Below are 17,279 nucleotides of genomic sequence, written 5' to 3' on the forward strand. Positions count from 1 at the left end.
AGAGTGATCAAAATTGATAAAAATTGAATAGTCAAGATATTCAATTAACACTTTTGAAAGTCGTAGATGACAATTAATAGGACCCCTATAGTCAGTGGATCAAAATGACAATTTACTCTATATATATATTAGTCTTTTCTATAAGCAATGCGCAAAAACATATGTTCAATATTTATATTTAAAAAAATAACTAACAAATTTTTATTAATTAAAATCTAAATGAAAAAATTATTTATTATATTAATCTACTATATAATGTCTACAAATATTATTATTATTATTAAAGAATACTAGAAAAGATATAGTGGATGCATTTGTATGATAACGTTAATGAAAAAGATGCTTGCATGGGTAGCTCAATTGGGTGAAGTCACCAGCAGTAAGCAAAGGTAGGGGCACGAGGGGCCCTTAGGGTTAGGACTAGAGGTGGAAGCCGGCCGGCAGGGCGGAACTCGCCAAAACCTGTCATAAGCCCGTGGGCCGCTAAATTTCAAATTTAAATAAAAATTAATATAAAAAAGTAATAAGTGTATATTAAAATAACTAATAAATAATCAATTATATAATATGTTAATCCATAAGTCAAATAACAAATAATTTATACAATATATAGCTTGGCGGGTTCCTGCCGGCCTGCCAAGCTCGGGGGTGGGTTAAAAAGTTTGTCAAAATATGAGCTCAAAATATCAAAGTCCGTCCTGCTATTTTTACGGGATGGGACAGCTCGCGGGGTGGGTTAAAAAGTTTGTCAAAATACGAGCTCAAAATATCAAAGTCCGTCCTGCTATTTTTACGGGACGGGACAGCTCGCGGGGTGGTTAAAAAGTTTGTCAAAATACGAGCTCAAAATATCAAAGTCCGTCCTGCTATTTCTACGGGACGGGACGGGTTAAATCCGTTTTGACGGCTTTAGTTGGGACTAAAGTTATAACAGTAAAAGTATTTTTGTAAAAAAATTGTATAATACAATTCTAAATACACAATGTATAGAATGATTAACATTAAAACATTGACATAAACTAAAGATAAAAGTTTGATAATATAATCTTATATGTAAAATTCCTAATGTGCTAATGCTGAAACTTGAAATGAATTAATCAAATCCCTAGTTTGAGAGTGTATGTAGCCGACGCCTCACGCGGTCACGCCCGACTCTCTCTGTCTCTCACTCTCCGTTCTCACCACTGACCACTTCTCCGTCTTCTCCACCAGACCGCCGAGACTGTCGTCTGCTCCAGTGCGGCAGACCGCCGAGATCGGCAGTGCTGAACACTGCTCCAGTGCGGCGTCCGTCTTCTCCGTCGTCTGCTTTGTGCTCCACCGCCGGCCTGCCACCAAGTCTGCTTTGAAGTTCCAGGTCTGTTTTTTTTTTTTTTTTTTTTTTTTTTTTTTTAATAAATATTTCCAAGAGTATTAATACTGCCTTGTTAACCAATTTTGTTGTCTGAAATATTTTTTTTCTTGTTAATAATAAAATTTTATTTTTTAAAGTTATCACTTTCCAGTGTGTAGTTTAAATGTTTTCTTTTTTTGAGGAATAGTTTAAATGTTTTCTATGTTCTGTTTCTATAGTTTTATGTTTTAAATGATTTTTCTTTTCTTTTTCGTGGCCAGAAGAGCAAGGTAGAAAAATTATAATGTGTTAGGTGATAGATGTAGCCTCACGGATCCATTTCGACTCACTCCGACCCATTACTATCTGTATTTCTAACTGCTAAAATAGTGAAGCGCTATTTTAGAGAAAAAAAGAGTGGTAAAATTTAATTAGTAGTCAATTTTAACTAATATTTCTAAAAATATTTTTTTTTTGATTTATTAACGGAAGGGAAGGAATAAAATGATGACGACAATCATTGAGATTAAAATTCACTATTAAACTGAAAGTATAATTTTTCATATTTTAAATGAGATATAATTTAAAATTTAAAATTTAAAATTTAAAAATGAATAACAGGATTAAGTTGAACAAAATTAGGCAAAACTATTGAACTTGGAAAAGGAAAACAAAAAACAAAATAGACAATGATGCTTAGCATTGGGACCAAAATCCCAAATTAACATTTGACTATACCTTTAAACACAGGAATTTGACGACGCCGTTTTACCATCATACTTTGCAGAGCCCATCAGAAATCGAAGGGAACTGAAGAAAAAAAGCACCGTATTGTTCAAAGCCGATCCAATCGGCGATTGATGCCATGGCGAAAACCGATCCTACCGAGCCGAAGCCTCGACCTATCATCCGCATCGGCCTTCTTCTTGTTTCTCACAGCCTCCTCGTTAGGTTATCTTTCTCTCACTATATTTGTACTTATACACGCACTTTTTTCTGTCATATAACTGGAAGTATCGACTTAATTAACACTAAAATATGCACCAATGTTTTGAAACGGAGACTGATCAATGCTTCATATCCGTATGGATTCAGTGTTGTGTGCTGTACAGCAGGGGTTTTGGCGCTATTGCTCTTACCAGTTCTCGCTAAGAACACTTACATTTCCGAAAATGCGCTCATGCCTGGTTAGTTGCGGTTGTTAATTCTGCAGTATTTTCCGTCAAGCTTGTAAGTTTCAATCTCTTGCTCTAATAGATTTTAAGTCCTTTGTCTTGATTGTTATTCTGTAGGTTCTGCTAGTCCAATGCTTTCACATGATGATGTTTCACAGGCCAGTAGATTTGTGAACAATATACTCAGCTCCAATTTAGGATCAGCTGGCTCAGGCATGTATGTGCTTATTCTCTATTTGTTTAATCTTCCTATCATGCTGCTTTGTCTGATGAATAGACTTCATATTTATTTTAGTTAATCTCACTTGATGTAAGTGAGCAAAATTACTTTGGAAATTCAAATTTCTCATCGGTATTCAGTGTTCAGAATGAAAATTTTTAATTTCACTTTACTTGGATGAAATCGCATTATCTTGCCTGCCACAAAAAAGTTATTATGTAATTACAAATGAACATTTGAGATTTTGAGGTTTTACTACTTTCATAGTTTCATGTTTCATCTCCATTACTGGTTTCTTTATGTATGTAAATTAAATTGCCCCAATTTACTGGCGACAGAGGAATTCCAGGAATAATAGCACAACACATTAAGGATTTGGGTGGCGAAGTAAATTTTCACAAATTCCAGCCTCAAGTGGATAAGTTTCAGCCGTTACGTTTCTTTTCTAGTCCTGATCCTGAAATAGTTCAAGAGAACTACAGCTGTTCAACATATGGCATCAATACAGTTGGAATAATTAGAGCTCCACGTGGTGATGGAAAGGAAGCTATTGTACTGGTGACGCCTTATAATTCTATGAAGGTCACTGCAGGCGAGGCTTTATCTCTAGGCATTGGATACTCAGTTTTCTCTCTGCTTACTCGAGTCACTTGGTTAGCAAAAGATATTATATGGCTTGCTGCGGATTCCCAGCTTGGGGATTATGCTGCAGTTGCTTCGTGGCTAAGAGACTATCATACACCATCTTTTGGTGATCTGGGGAAGCGACATTCTGAGATGTGTTATCAAAGAAGTTTGTTTGAGTCAAGTACAAACAAAATGACAGGAAAAGAAGCTTTTGATGGTTTCCGACGTGCTGGCACGATGGCAGCTGCTCTTGTCATTAAGTTTGCTGATGCCAGTGAAGAAGTGGAAAAAGATGCCCTTTACATATATCCTGAAGCATCCAATGGGCAGATGCCAAACTTAGACCTGATCAATATTGTGAACTATTTGGCAGTACATGGGCAAGGTTTTCGGGTGAAGGTTGAGAAATTGTGGTCATTGCTTGACTCTGGGTGGCTGAAAAGCTTAGGCAAATTAATTGAGTCACTGGGCAAAGTGGCTAAAACTTTGAACCCTCAATGGAACTTTGCTATTCCTGTTGCAGAATATGTTGAAGGCACTGCTACACTTGCTAGTTCGCTGTACAGCCAGGTATTGAGCTTAAACCAAATCCACCAAGAGAAATTAAAAAAAAATATTAAAAAATAAAAATATAAGAGAATACCAGCAAAGCAGACATGTTTGCGACTTTCCATCCAAATCTTCTGTTGGTTGGTATGAAAGAGGAGGTTTTGTAAGAAAAAGGAATTTATTTGGCAATTATGCATTTGACTCTACATACTCATGAATGTTGAGTTTCAACTTTTGTGATCGGTCATTCTGTTTCAGGCATTAGGAATTCCTACAGGACCTCATGGTGCTTTTCGTGATTTTCAAGTGGACGCAATTACTATGAAAGTCTCTCCCAAACATTCAAGTTATGAAGTTCGTCAAAATGAGTTACTTTTGCGAGGTGGCAGGTAAATATCAGATTTAATTTTTGTTTGTTTGTGTGTGTGTGGGTACAAATTGGTAGCAGGGTGTGTTGGGATTGGAAAGAACTAGTGCATTCTTTTTGTATTTCTTGTACTCTTGTCAATAGAATTCAAATTTACCCTTTGTTTATAATTACAGGTTGGTTGAAGGAGTCATTCGATGTGTTAATAATCTGCTTGAGAAGTTTCACCAATCTTTTTTTCTATACCTCCTAACTTCTCCAAATAGATTTGTGTCAGTTGGAGTCTACATGATTGCTTTTGCATTGCTCATCTCTCCCCTACCATTGGTTGCTGCATCTCTTTTTATTAATGCTGGTAAATTGGATTCTAATGTGGAGAAGACCGGACTTGTATCTTTACCGGCTTCTGCAAATGAAACTGCCTTCACTTTTAAATCTTGGAAATGGCTTAATGCAGCAAAGACAGTGTTTGTTGTCCATTTATGGGGTGCCATCGTAACACTACTTCCACAATTTTTTCCCGTATTACCAGATTCATCGATCCCAACCAAGCTTTTAATCTGGGTTTCACTTTCGCTGGTCAGCCTCTTGATCTTGCAAGTTATAATTGGCTCCTCCGTTTCATTTACCCACGATAATCAGGCTCAAAGGACTGAATGGGCTCTATTGAAATCAGTGACAATTGCTGCAGCCTTCATTGGACTGTGCCTTATGTCAGTCATAAACTTTGCAACTGCAGAAATTGGAGCAGTGATACTAGTCCCAATGTGTTTGATGGCTAGACCTTTAAGGCTCGATGCCAGAGCTAAGACTTTGAAGGCATTTACCAGGGCAGCTTGTAATCTCTTCTTGTTGTTGCTGGGTTTTCCTCCAGTTGCCTTCATCGTTTTCAAAGGTTTGTTGGAAGGATTTAACAATCTTGTAGTTAGTGACTTGTGGAACTGGGTTGAGTCCCTTTGGATGTGGGGCAGTGCGACATACATTTATATATGCATGGTTCACATACCATGCTGGGTTTTGTGCATTCGTACATTACTGCATAATTTCTGATCCATTCCCAGGTTCCTCCATCTGCATTGGTGTGGTGTACTAGCGAAAGAATGGCTTTAGTTTTCCAGGTATCCAAGTTTTGTTAGATTGCAAATGGCCTATTAGAATTCTGTCAACTAGAAATGGCCCTTTTGTTGGACTGATATTCAGGTTAGTTTATGAGTTTGTGTTATAGATGTATCAAGTTTGATTTGATTTCAGTTTGGAATATTTTCTTGTTTCACTGTTAGGTAATGTTTGGTTCAAATTATATATGATAATTAGGATAGTGCATGTAACCATGGTTATCTTATATAGTCTCTTACTCTCTTTTGGTTCAAGTTGCTCATGAAATGCAAATGCAGAGTATTATCTTATGTGACATGATAACCTTCACAGGATAACCTTCTAAGAATTAACGTGAGATTATAAGAAGAGCTAACATTTAAAATAGTCATTCGATTATGCCATAATTCTTAAAATAATCTTCCACTATCAATTCACAATTTTTTTTTTTTACTATGGTTATCTTATACATCTTTTGGTTCAAGTTGCTCATGAAATGTAATGCAGAGTATTATCATAGGTAACATAATTTTTAGAAGTCATTTGATTATGCCATAATTTTTAAGTTTACTCTTTGAATTAGGCACTCAAAATTCATGTTTTCCGCACTATCATAAATTGTGCATCCTTTTCTGTTATTAATATTATTTCTAATATATATATGAGATTAAATGCGAAGGAGCTCTCAAGTAAAAAATAGGGTTTAAATCTCAGCAATTGATGTAGTTCAAATCAACAATCCAGAATTGAAAAAAAAAAAAATTAAAAAAGGTGGTGGTATTATAGTAATTTTGTGTAAGTTTAGATATTCTTTGTCTTTGCATTATTTCACTTCTTTGACTGCATCATTTTCCTTCTTCAAGTGCATATGTTTATCTCTTTAAGTGTATATTTTTTATTGCAACAAATTAAAACAATTTGAGCTAAACGACACCAATGATCTTACAAATTAAGGAGAGACGACTACCTTAAAGTTCTACAACATATATTAAGGTTGAAAGTAGATATAGAGTGTATAAAAGAAAGGGAACTGACCAAACTCCTCGCATGGGAAGCTGATGGGGTTGTGATAGCTTTGAGGCCATTATACGGGGGAAGAGAAGTCGTCATGTTGGCTGCCATTTTCCTTAATTACAAACAAAACCTCTGATGAATGAATGTTGAGTGGGTGCATAACATTGAAGTGCACATTTTTCCTTCTTCGAATGCATATTTCCCATTCTTCAAATGCATATATGTTTGTCTCTTTGTGTGCATAGTTTTTCTTCAAGTGCATATTTATTTTATTAGCTTCTCAAAAGATGGGTGCATTATTTTCCTTCTTCAAGTGCATATGTTTGTCTTTTTGAATGCATATTGTTCATTATATTCATTTAGTGGCTCATTCATTGAATTATATTCAAATATCCATTTCTTGAAAAATTCTACGACGCTGATTGGCATTGAGTGCAATTTTAAAAAAATTTAAAGGAATTTTTAGGTTTATATCAAGTGCATAACTTTAAAATTTATGGTGCATAACTTTAAACCTTATTGTGCATAACTTTGCACCTTTGGGATGCATAACTTTGAAACTTCAAGTGCATAACTTTAAAACTTTGTGTGCATAACTTTGAAATTTCAAGTGTATAACTTTGAACCATTTAAGTGCATAACTTTAAAATTTCAGGTGCATAACTTTGAACCTTCAGGTGTATAATCTTGAACATTCAATTAGACAATCTTTATTATCATTTGGAATATTAGCAGTGCTAGCTGGGTCTTTTCCTTGCCTTGAGTAATTAATTTTCGATTGTTGTACGAAGTTAGAGGAGGTGCATGCCTTAACTTGTTGCACGAAAACGTGAAATTCATACGGCCATGCATTCATATTCAAAGCCAAAAGAAAAATAATAAAAAAGTTTAGTTTATGAAAAGTGCTAAGACAATTATAAATAATAGATAATGAAGGTAACTTTTTTTTTTTTTAAATGTTACATACAAAGATTTAATACTATAAAATTCCTTTTTACATGAAAATGACCAAGAGCATTACAATAAAATAATTATTATGACATAAAGATAAGCCTTAATCTTTTAGAAGTAATTTTATAACATAATATAATTTCACATTTTAACATTCTTTGAATCAAACAGTTAAAAGAAGAGAATTTGATTTGGCAAAAAGAAGTCTTTGACCAAAGCTTCTTCCTTTCAAAAAAAAAAAAAACAAAACAAAACAAAAAAAACAAAAAAAAAAAGACAAAAAACAAAAAACCTAAGCTTCTTTTTCTCCTTTCACTTTTATGATATTCCCACAATTTCCCTTTTGTCCAAAACAATTTAAATGAACCATAAAGAAGGTTTCTTAGTCAAAGTTAGGAGTTTGAGTTGAAAAAACATAGGAGAATATGATTCCTTAGGTTACCTCATACCATAACTTGAAGAATCAATTAATGATGACTTTTTCAAAAGCTGCCCCTTTTTCAATTCCCCTCTAATCTTATTTCTAAAGTCTATTTAACCCATTTTTTGTATTTTAAAAAAAAAAAAAAGTTTAAAATAGCTTGTGATTAACACATACACACTAATTAATCCTTAAAATACTTTTCTTGTGAGTGTAGAGTTTAATTTCACTTTTGGTCTCTCACTTATTCTATTTTTAATTACTTTTAATCTTTAACTTCAAAATTAGTATTTGATACCACCTGAATTTGAAAAATTTTCTCCTTTAATCCTAGTTTAGCCATTAGAGAAACCTCATTTGTTTAATTTTTTCTTTGGTTTTTATAGGTACACGTAAGAAAGAGAGAGGAGAGAGAAGAGGGAAAAGGAGGAAAAAATTCTGATAACAAAAGTAAAAAAAAGGGGGTAATTTACGAGCTTGCTGGGCGCAACCGCGCAACAGCTGCTACCCACACGCGATTTGCACAATGCCTTTCCCCTTCTCCCCAATAAATGAACGCCACAAAAAATTGTGATTTGCAAGAAAAAAACCCTCCAAAAAATCATACTTCCCATTTGTTTAAAAACCAGCCAATGATTTTTTTTTCTTACAAAAATCTCTCAAAAAATTACAAATGTGGTTGCTCTTAAGGTACCAAAATTGGTACAAAATCTAGTCCTTGAAGAGTTACAAGTAGCAAGTTTTCAAAGTTAGATAGTAGCCAAAGACCTTGTGGTCAAGCGGCATGAAGTGACTCTTCTAAATGGGAGGTCATAGGTTCTCGCCTCAGTGGGCGATATTGACTCGTTGAGCTTCAGTAAATTATGAATAGATATTCGTCATATTACATGTAACAAGGTTAATAGTACTCAAATCTAAATCTAATAATTTTTTTAAATTTGTTTTAATTTTTATACAGTTGATAGGTTGGGGTCAAATGTTTGACATCCTAACCTAAAGTCAAAGGTCGATGTTAAAAAATCTGATCAATATTGAAATTAAGGATTAACTTTGTAAAATATATTAGTTGAAAGATTAAAATTAGAAATAATTTTGAAGTGTATTTATTTATTTATTATTTTTTTCATACTCTTAGTTAGAGACACTCGTATTTTGTAATTATATTTAATATTTAAGGGAATCTATATATTTATCACTTTAGTTAGGCAGAGTTGTGTTGGAATTTGGTTACGAATTCACATGTGATTAAACAGGCTAAAATCTTATCCCATTTTTATGCCCATATGCCTATTGTCTCCATCTTGAGTAAAATCCCAAAAAAGCTGAACATCAGAAGAAAGACTAATATATTCTTTTTATTTTTTTTTTATAAACTTTTTGAGAAAGAAAAAACTCATTTGAATTCAATCAGTGTTCAAAGAATGCTGAATGCGTTTTGGAATTTAGGATTCGTTTTGTTTTGTTTTGTTTTTTTTTTTTTTTGTTTTTTTGTTTGGTTTGGTTTTGTTTTGTTTTTAATGTTTTTTTTAGGTTCAAAACTCTAACTTAAACATTATTGCAGCAACATTGTTATGCAAACAACACAAAAAATCCTAGTCATGCATGCATGTACAACACTGTCACTTTCTCAGTCTATCTTTCTGAAACTACTCAGACGATAAAATAAGTTTCAACAAAGTTTAGAAATGAAAATGATATGCAAGATCACAAGTTCAAGTTCAACAAATATCCACTCAACCAAACATGTTCAACAAAGGAGATTCTAAGTTTTAAGTGCCACAATTAAGGTAGCGGTGACCTTTTGCACGAGCTTTGCACTTGTAACAGAAGGTGCACTTACACCTACAATTGGTAACATCTCAGCAAGAGCAGAGAATAGTAGTTTAAAACAAGCAAGAAATAATAGTAGAAGATAACAAGGAACTAATTTAAAGAGATAAGCAGCAGACTACAGGTTCCATTCCGTTCTATCATTTTCCTGTGCTAAGAGTAAGTATACCAAAAGGATATTACTAACACCACATATTAACATTTTTTTGAAAAAATAACAACTATAGGAGGGAACTTTTAGGGAAATTAAAGTCACATTTTTGGTCTCTCAAGTGTTGCTAATTATGCAACACTGGACTCCTTTTTTTTTTTTAATTTTATTTTTTATCTTAAAAAAAAAGGACTCCCCTTTTTAGTTTTTTATTTTTATTTTTGAAATATGGTCCTTCAATCGTTTGAGATGTTGTAAATCTGGTCCCTCACTTGGATGGTATTCATAGACTATGTTTTACATTAGGATTTTTGTGGGTGTTTTTAGAATTTCATAACTATTCTTTTGTTTTCTTTCCCTATCAAAGTTTTATCAACCTTCGTTTACCAGAAATAAAGGTTGATAAAACTTGGTTATGAAAGGAAAACGAAGGAGTAACTTTGAAATCTAAAAAATGCCTCCAAAAAATCTTGATATAGAAAAGAGTCTATGAGCTCAGTCAGTGTGAAGAACTATATTTACAACATCCAGAATTATTGAAGGATCACATTTCAAAAAATTGAAAGAGAAATCTTACATTGCATAACCAGTAACAATTGAGAGATCAAAATGTAATTTTTCAAAATCTTAAATACAAGTGTAAATACTACCCTTCCCATTCCAATTATTGCTACATACATTAGCCATGGTTGTGTAATGTGCCTCTTATAAATTTTTGGATTCGTTTTGAAAATTCAAAAAATGACTTAGGTAAGTCGTCTTCTTCTTATTCTTTTTTTTTTTCTGTAATTTTTTCAGTAACTATCAACCATGGTTGAAAAAATCGCTAGGCACGCCTAGGTGAGGGTTAATCGGCGCCTAGGCGCTAATGTATTTTTTATTTTTTAAAAATTTGTTTAAATATTTTTAATTTTTTAAAAACTAATAATTATAAATTATATATTATTTTGATAATTAATACTAAAATATTAAATATTAACATAAAAATATTTAGAGTTTGTATTAGGGTTATTTCGCTCAAAACGATGCTGTTTTGCCCATTTGGTGTAGTGTTTGATTGAAATAGCATAAACACCTTTTAGGTATATGATTGAAATAACCCATTAAAAAAGAACAATAGTTAATTGGCCGACGAGGAGGTTTAGTCGGCGCCTAGGAGGTCTAGTCGGCGCTTAGAAAGCCTGGCGGTCAGCGCCTAAGCGGCCTAGGCAATGCTTAGGCGGCCTAAGTGGAGCATAGGCGGCCTAGGCGGTCGGTCGCCTAGCCGGCTAGCCGTCTAGACCACCATTTAAGGTGATACGCTAGGCGGTCGATCGGCACCTAGCGCCTAGGCGGGGATTAATCGGCGCCTAGGCAGGATTTTTGCAACACTGTTATCAATGAAAATATCCATTCGAATCAAAGGAAAAATGATTCAAATATTTTCCAAGAATTTTTTTCAGAAGATTTTTTTTTAAATCTCACACTCAATTCTCTCTCTCTTCCTTTGTTAGTCAATTTCTTTAGTTCAAAGTTATTATATTTATCAATGTCTAATTGAATATATATGAGTTGGGCGGGATCAAATCAAACAATAAAAATCTTAACCTTATCCTGTTCGCATTCCAAAAAAATATTTTTTTTCTTCAATTTCTTTTGTTCAAAATTATTATATTTATCAATTTATATATTTATTTTTATTATAATAAGTTACAAGTTAAAATTTATTTATTTACATCTTTTTATTATAATTATTAGTAATCTTTGTAACTATTATCTATTTTACTTTATAATTATTTTATTTTAATATAAATAATAATTACTATCATCGATAAAATAATTAATATTTTATAAGAAATAACTTCAATTTGTAATAGCTTTATGTCCATGTTTTATTGATTTTATATTAGGTCAAGTTTAATTATATTATTTACTCTTTTTTTTTTGTAGTTTTTCATATTAACTTAAAAATAATAAGATAATATAATCCATATCAAAATTATTATTATTTTTATATTATTTAAATTATGAGATAATATTAAATGTACCTATTTTTAAATTTATATCTTATGTATATTAGATCTTTTTATAATGAATATTAATTTTTAATAATATTAGTTTTTTACAATCCTTTTTAATTTATCTTTTTGGATTCTAATTTGGAGAAATAACAAATCTTATTAATTCATTTCTATTTTAAATAAAAATTAATAGCTATTTAAAAAAAAATTATAAGATTTGCCTGTTGCATGATATTGGTTAATTCCTATATATTCATTATAATTATTACAAGATAATTCTCAGTTTATTATTTTTTTTAAACTTACTAAAATAATATAAAATATTAACACTCACTCTTGGAATATACCTTCGCATTTTTAATTTAATTATATATATATATATATATATATATATATATATATATTGTATTGTAATTGTGAAATAATTGTATTTTGTATTATTAATGTTTGATATTATGTATTTAATATATAAAAAATCATTATGGGTTAAATTACTTCATAATATTTGGAATTAGTTTATGTATATGTAGTAATGTTATACGCATTTATTACTAAATATATAAAAATCATTGAACTTATTTCAAAAATGAAAAGTTTTAATTTATACATTTTTTTTGAATTGTAAATTTGTAATCATATTTAACCAAATCATGATTAGATAATTTCTAAACACTTAATTCCCATTGAAAGTATACTTCTCTTCATTTATCCATACACTTTTCTAGTTTTCTTTCTTTCCTTTTTGTTTTAATAATTTTTTGACACTATATATATAAGCCACTTCCACATCAATTTTTTCAAACATCTTTCCGTTGAAATTATTTTTAGCAAACTTTACAAAATATGTGAACCCTATTGTAAAAAAACAAATGTAGTGGATATTAGTACATGACTTTTATATTATACTAAGTAATATTTATTCATCTTTAATCCTTTATAGGTTATAGATTTACAAGAACTCTTTATATTTTGGTTTTATTTGATGTATATATACATTGGATGGGATGATGAATAATAAAATTGATAATTCTTAGCTTTCTGCCCCTCTATCTCTTGTCTTCTCTCTTATTACCTTTTTATACTGTTATATCTATTACATTCTTGGGATGAGAACGATATAATAATTCACGCAAGGAGTATCTTAATTTTCAACAAAGCCTATCATCATCTTGTTCATCAATTATACATATATTGTATTCTTAGTCTGTGAATTATTACCATATATAAAATTTTTCATATAATTATGTGTAAAGTGACCATTTTAATTCATAACTAACAAAAATCCAATTAACTTGTATGTTGCTTATTATGCCAAACTTGACGCTCTGTAATATAACATGCTTGGGTGGGGGTTTCTTGATGAAGTAGTAAGATTTAATTTTTGAATGGATTGGATTAAAATAGATACATACTGACCAACTACTATGTAGTGTGATGACGTATCTGTTACCATTCTAAATAGGTGGTTACAAGATCGAAATCCGGTGGTAAACACATTTGGTAAGATAGTATTGTCAATTTTTTTAGGTGACGAGATAAATTCGCAGTCACTATCCGAGGGTGTGCATTGGATATATAGACCACGTCTTGTGACCCTAACCAACAAAATACCACAATGAAGTAAACTAGTATAGGTTGTCCATATCAAAGCGGTTGCCCATAGCAAACCACAGTACACCTTGTGACCCTAATCAACAAAAGAGCATAATGAAAAACCTAGGTTGTCTATGTCAAACCGGTTGCCTATAGTAAATTGACTCAAACTAAGAAGACTAATAGACTGCTCAGCTCCCACTGAAAGTCGAACTTGTAACATTGTGATTAATTACCAAGTTAACAGCCTGATCAACTTGACTTGGATTACTTCCCTAATGCATCTATTCTGGCAATCAAACATCACATTATTGTCTATTTAATTCCATTTTCTCCTATTTAAGAGTCAATCCCCCATATTGGATGTGCAGTGGATGACAGGTAACTCCAAACCTCCAATAATTCCCTCTGAAGTGTATACGTAATCTTATTTTTCTACATTTGATGTTTTTATGCATAAGAAGTGTTTGCTTGTCCAATTATTTGTCTTGCCTTTATTCCTCTTATGAAAAAGACTTCCATTCCATTCTTACCTAAACTCTATTTTGACTTCCTTGCCAATATGAATCTTGCTTTTACACATGCATTATGCATATATTTAACTTCTTTTAAATATTGGCCAATTCCACACCAAAAATTCACTTTGAAAATTCAAATGGCTTATTCTCCCCCCTTCCCCAATGTGTGGGCATGGATTCAAAACCTCCCACCAATCACACAATGGAAAAATGACACTATTTCCATGTGCATTTGTTCATCTCCTTCATACCAACCTTCCCTCAAGCTCTCCATAACCAAAACTCTCCACTCCTCCATGCACTTAACCATTTTGATTGATTACCATATCCCCATTGTTCTATGGACCTCAAAGCCAACACAACTCACCTCATCAAAGCCAACCACACAATCCATCTCCCATTTGTTAAACAACTTTGTCCAAGATGTCCTCAACTACGGCCCCACCAGAAGCCCTAGCCGGGTCGCTCTTAGGCTGCCAAGACTAGACGACTCTAATACCATCGGAGACATCTTCAACGTGTCGTTTCTGACTCTCGCTTTCATCATATGCATCTACGAGTGCCCCCAGGAGCTTCGCGCTTCTTGCATTCACACCCTGAAGGACCATTTCTCGTGCCCCCGGTCTAGGGCTGCGTCGACGCTGCTCATGAGGCTGATGGGCTCAAACATGGAAGAGCAGTGGATGAGGTGTGTGAACCTTGCCATTACCAATTGGATTGTGGAGCTTCAGGCAGCTGCTAGCAACGCTCTTGGCCACACCATAACCACACCTTCACCCTTGTTTTCGTACTCGAATTCGTCTTTCGGGCTGTGGAAAGTTCAGTTGTACTGCCCTGTTATTGCCATGGAAGTTGAGAGCTCTAGTGGCCCTTCCCCTGATGAGCATCTGCGCTTCTCCCTCAACTATCATCAACTTGAAGGTGTGATTCAACTCAACCACAAGGTTACCATTCGTGAGAATTGGATTGAAGTCATGGTGAACATTGATAACATTAGGTACGTACGTACGTATAGTACATCCATCAATTTTCTCTCACATCTCTTACACAAAGGATTAGATGGTCCTAATTAACCCTGAATCAATTCAAATAAGTCCGCATGCAAAAATAATCAGGGCAAAATAGTAAAGACAAGATAAATATTAATATAGTAATATTCGTGGATTAATGCTTTGGAAATATTACAAAGAGTGTGGGGTAATAAAATTGAGCTTGATCAATTGTTATACCATGGACTAGGATCTACTTTATTGTAGATCTGATCCAAAAATCATGTTGTGCGTGCTGTTTAGTTAAAAATTATGTGTCTATAAATAAATTAAAGGCATATAATTTATTAATTTTACAAACACATAATATGTTAACTGTACTTAACATATGTCCATGTAGTTAACATATTATGTGCATTTTATTTATTTACAAGCATATAATCTGTTAATGGCAAACACATAATCTGAATGTCATTTTGATAAAGGTCCACAATGCAATGTGGATCTTGGTCCATGGTATAATTTGTTGAGCTTGATTGTCAAGGCCAAGACAATACCAATTTATACAAAGAAAAGTGTCCAACTCCTAAAAACGTGATGAGCCGAGAGACCAAGTCACAAGGCCCACCATCTTGGCACAGAGACGGGCTCCGGACAGGAAATCGATAGCAGCCTTGGGTCATCCTTGGAGACCTTTGCCCTCTGCCCGGGTCTTGTCCCTTGGTCCATGCCCTGGCCCTTTGTGTCTTGTTCAGAGCTTCTCGGGCCCCAGGTCGTGAATGCACTCTTTTTGGACTTTGGGTCTTGAGCTCTTGAGCCACGTAGCTCTATTCTTGGGTCATTTTTAATGTCTCCATCAGGATGCATGGTTTTATTTTGTTGATCGATAATCTCCAATATAATATAATATAATTCTCCATGCAAATCAAATTAAACATGCATGTAGGTGTGATGTTATGAGATTGTTGGATGAAAGCCTAATGAACGGAAGAGGAGCTGGGAAATCCGAGAAGCACTTCCCATCAAGAATCTCCCTGAAGCTCACTCCCACCCTCCAAGCCAACATCATAAGCGTATCAGTTCACAAATCCTCCGAAAACCCCACCACAGAAATAGGCATGGAAAAGACAGTGGAAGCCTCATTCGACCCACCAAACCTAGGGCTAAGGGTTGCAGGAGGTGAAACAGTGGTGATGAGCTTAAAACCATGGAAATTCGAGCAATCCGTGAAGGGTGACAGCACATATCTCAACTGGTTTTTACACGACAGCGTGGACGGCCGTGAAGTGTTCTCATCAAAGCCTTCCAAACTGGCATTGGTGCACCCCAAAGCATGGTTCAAGAACAGGTATTCAAGTGCTCATAGGCCCTTCACAAAGCATGGAGGGGTGATCTTTGCTGGGGATGAGTATGGGGAGAAAGTGGTTTGGAAGGTGGATAAAAGTACTATGGGGAGAACTATGGAGTGGGAGTTGAAAGGGTGGGTTTGGCTGACTTATTGGCCTAATAAACATAGGACATTTTATACTGAAACTAGGATGGCTAAATTCACTCAACTCCTTCATCTTACCCTTGTCTAGTAGACACTATATATATAATTTCAGTTTCATGTTGTTTGATTGAATAAATTAAAGCATTATATTCCTGCATTGTATTGACTTGCATTGACTTGCATTGTGTAAATCAATTCAATGGCTTGATTACGTACTAATTAACTGATCGAAATCAACTCATCTCTTAATTTCAGACCAGTTATATGAATATAATGAACTTGCTTGCCCCAATCACATTCAACTCTAGCTAGAGCTTTTATTTATATATATTTATAAAATTAATTATAAATTTGAAATTAGATAGACATACTACTACAGTGTTACAAAAATCTTGTCTAAGTGCCAATTAATCTAGCCTTATTAATATATGCCTATCCCTAGCGTATCACCAAAATCAGTGGTTTAGGTGGCCGACTAGGCCGCTTAAGCGCCGCCTAGCTTAGGCCGCTTAATTCGTTGATTGCCTAAGCCTCCTAGGCACTGTCTAGGTCGCCTAGTCGGCTGATTAGCTATTTTTATTTAAAAAAATAGATTATTTCACTTAAATTGTTCAAACTCTAAATGTTTTTTAGGTTAATATTTAATATTTTAGTATTAACTATTAAATATTTTATAATTATTAATCTTCAAAAAAATTAAAAGTGTTAAACGAATTTTTAAAAAATAAAAAATAAAATAACATGGACGCCTAGGCGTCGATTAATCGCCGTCTAGGTGCCCCCGACGCCTGAGGAGCGCCTAGCAATTTTTTCAACCATGCATACTAGTTTATTTCAATATAAAATTATAATATTTATTATATCCACATGCATATATACATAATATAATATTGATTGAATTTTCAAATATCTTATGTTGTTCACTAGTTCATACAAAATATATATATATATATA

The 17,279-nt window shown here is 33.4% G+C and overlaps 2 protein-coding genes across 3 annotated transcripts; both read left to right on the forward strand.

Moving 5' to 3' along the window:
• Positions 1 to 1,102: 1,102 nt before the first annotated feature.
• Positions 1,103 to 5,641, forward strand: LOC116002507 (glycosylphosphatidylinositol anchor attachment 1 protein). Of its 2 annotated transcripts, none has more exons than XM_031242660.1 (7): positions 1,103 to 1,357; positions 2,084 to 2,284; positions 2,429 to 2,520; positions 2,626 to 2,725; positions 3,067 to 3,925; positions 4,163 to 4,293; positions 4,448 to 5,641. In XM_031242660.1, exons 2-7 carry the CDS (start codon positions 2,199 to 2,201, stop codon positions 5,319 to 5,321), a joined length of 2,142 nt encoding a protein of 713 aa, XP_031098520.1. In that variant the 5' UTR covers positions 1,103 to 1,357; positions 2,084 to 2,198; the 3' UTR covers positions 5,322 to 5,641. The 2 variants fall into 2 exon arrangements, with proteins under 2 accessions (XP_031098520.1, XP_031098521.1); XM_031242661.1 differs by having other exon boundaries at positions 2,121 to 2,284.
• Positions 5,642 to 13,945: 8,304 nt separating this feature from the next.
• LOC116000952 lies at positions 13,946 to 16,558 on the forward strand. Its single transcript, XM_031240831.1, has 2 exons — positions 13,946 to 14,841; positions 15,780 to 16,558. Exons 1-2 carry the CDS (start codon positions 13,982 to 13,984, stop codon positions 16,411 to 16,413), a joined length of 1,494 nt encoding a protein of 497 aa, XP_031096691.1. The 5' UTR covers positions 13,946 to 13,981; the 3' UTR covers positions 16,414 to 16,558.
• The last annotated feature ends 721 nt before the right edge of the window (positions 16,559 to 17,279 follow it).

The sequence above is a fragment of the Ipomoea triloba genome, chromosome 13 (assembly GCF_003576645.1).
Source record: "Ipomoea triloba cultivar NCNSP0323 chromosome 13, ASM357664v1".
NCBI classification, from domain to species: domain Eukaryota; kingdom Viridiplantae; phylum Streptophyta; class Magnoliopsida; order Solanales; family Convolvulaceae; genus Ipomoea; species Ipomoea triloba.

What these genes read in the sequence shown, in the direction of transcription:
- LOC116000952 (XM_031240831.1), top strand. Translation starts at nt 13,982, where the DNA reads ATGGCTTATTCTCCCCCCTTCCCCAATGTGTGGGCATGGATTCAAAAC. An exon ending in GTGAACATTGATAACATTAG is followed by an intron (nt 14,842 to 15,779) that starts GTACGTACGTAC and finishes ACATGCATGTAG; the next exon opens with GTGTGATGTTATGAGATTGT.
- LOC116002507 (XM_031242660.1), top strand. Translation starts at nt 2,199, where the DNA reads ATGGCGAAAACCGATCCTACCGAGCCGAAGCCTCGACCTATCATCCGC. An exon ending in TCTCACAGCCTCCTCGTTAG is followed by an intron (nt 2,285 to 2,428) that starts GTTATCTTTCTC and finishes GTATGGATTCAG; the next exon opens with TGTTGTGTGCTGTACAGCAG. An exon ending in CTAGTTCGCTGTACAGCCAG is followed by an intron (nt 3,926 to 4,162) that starts GTATTGAGCTTA and finishes ATTCTGTTTCAG; the next exon opens with GCATTAGGAATTCCTACAGG.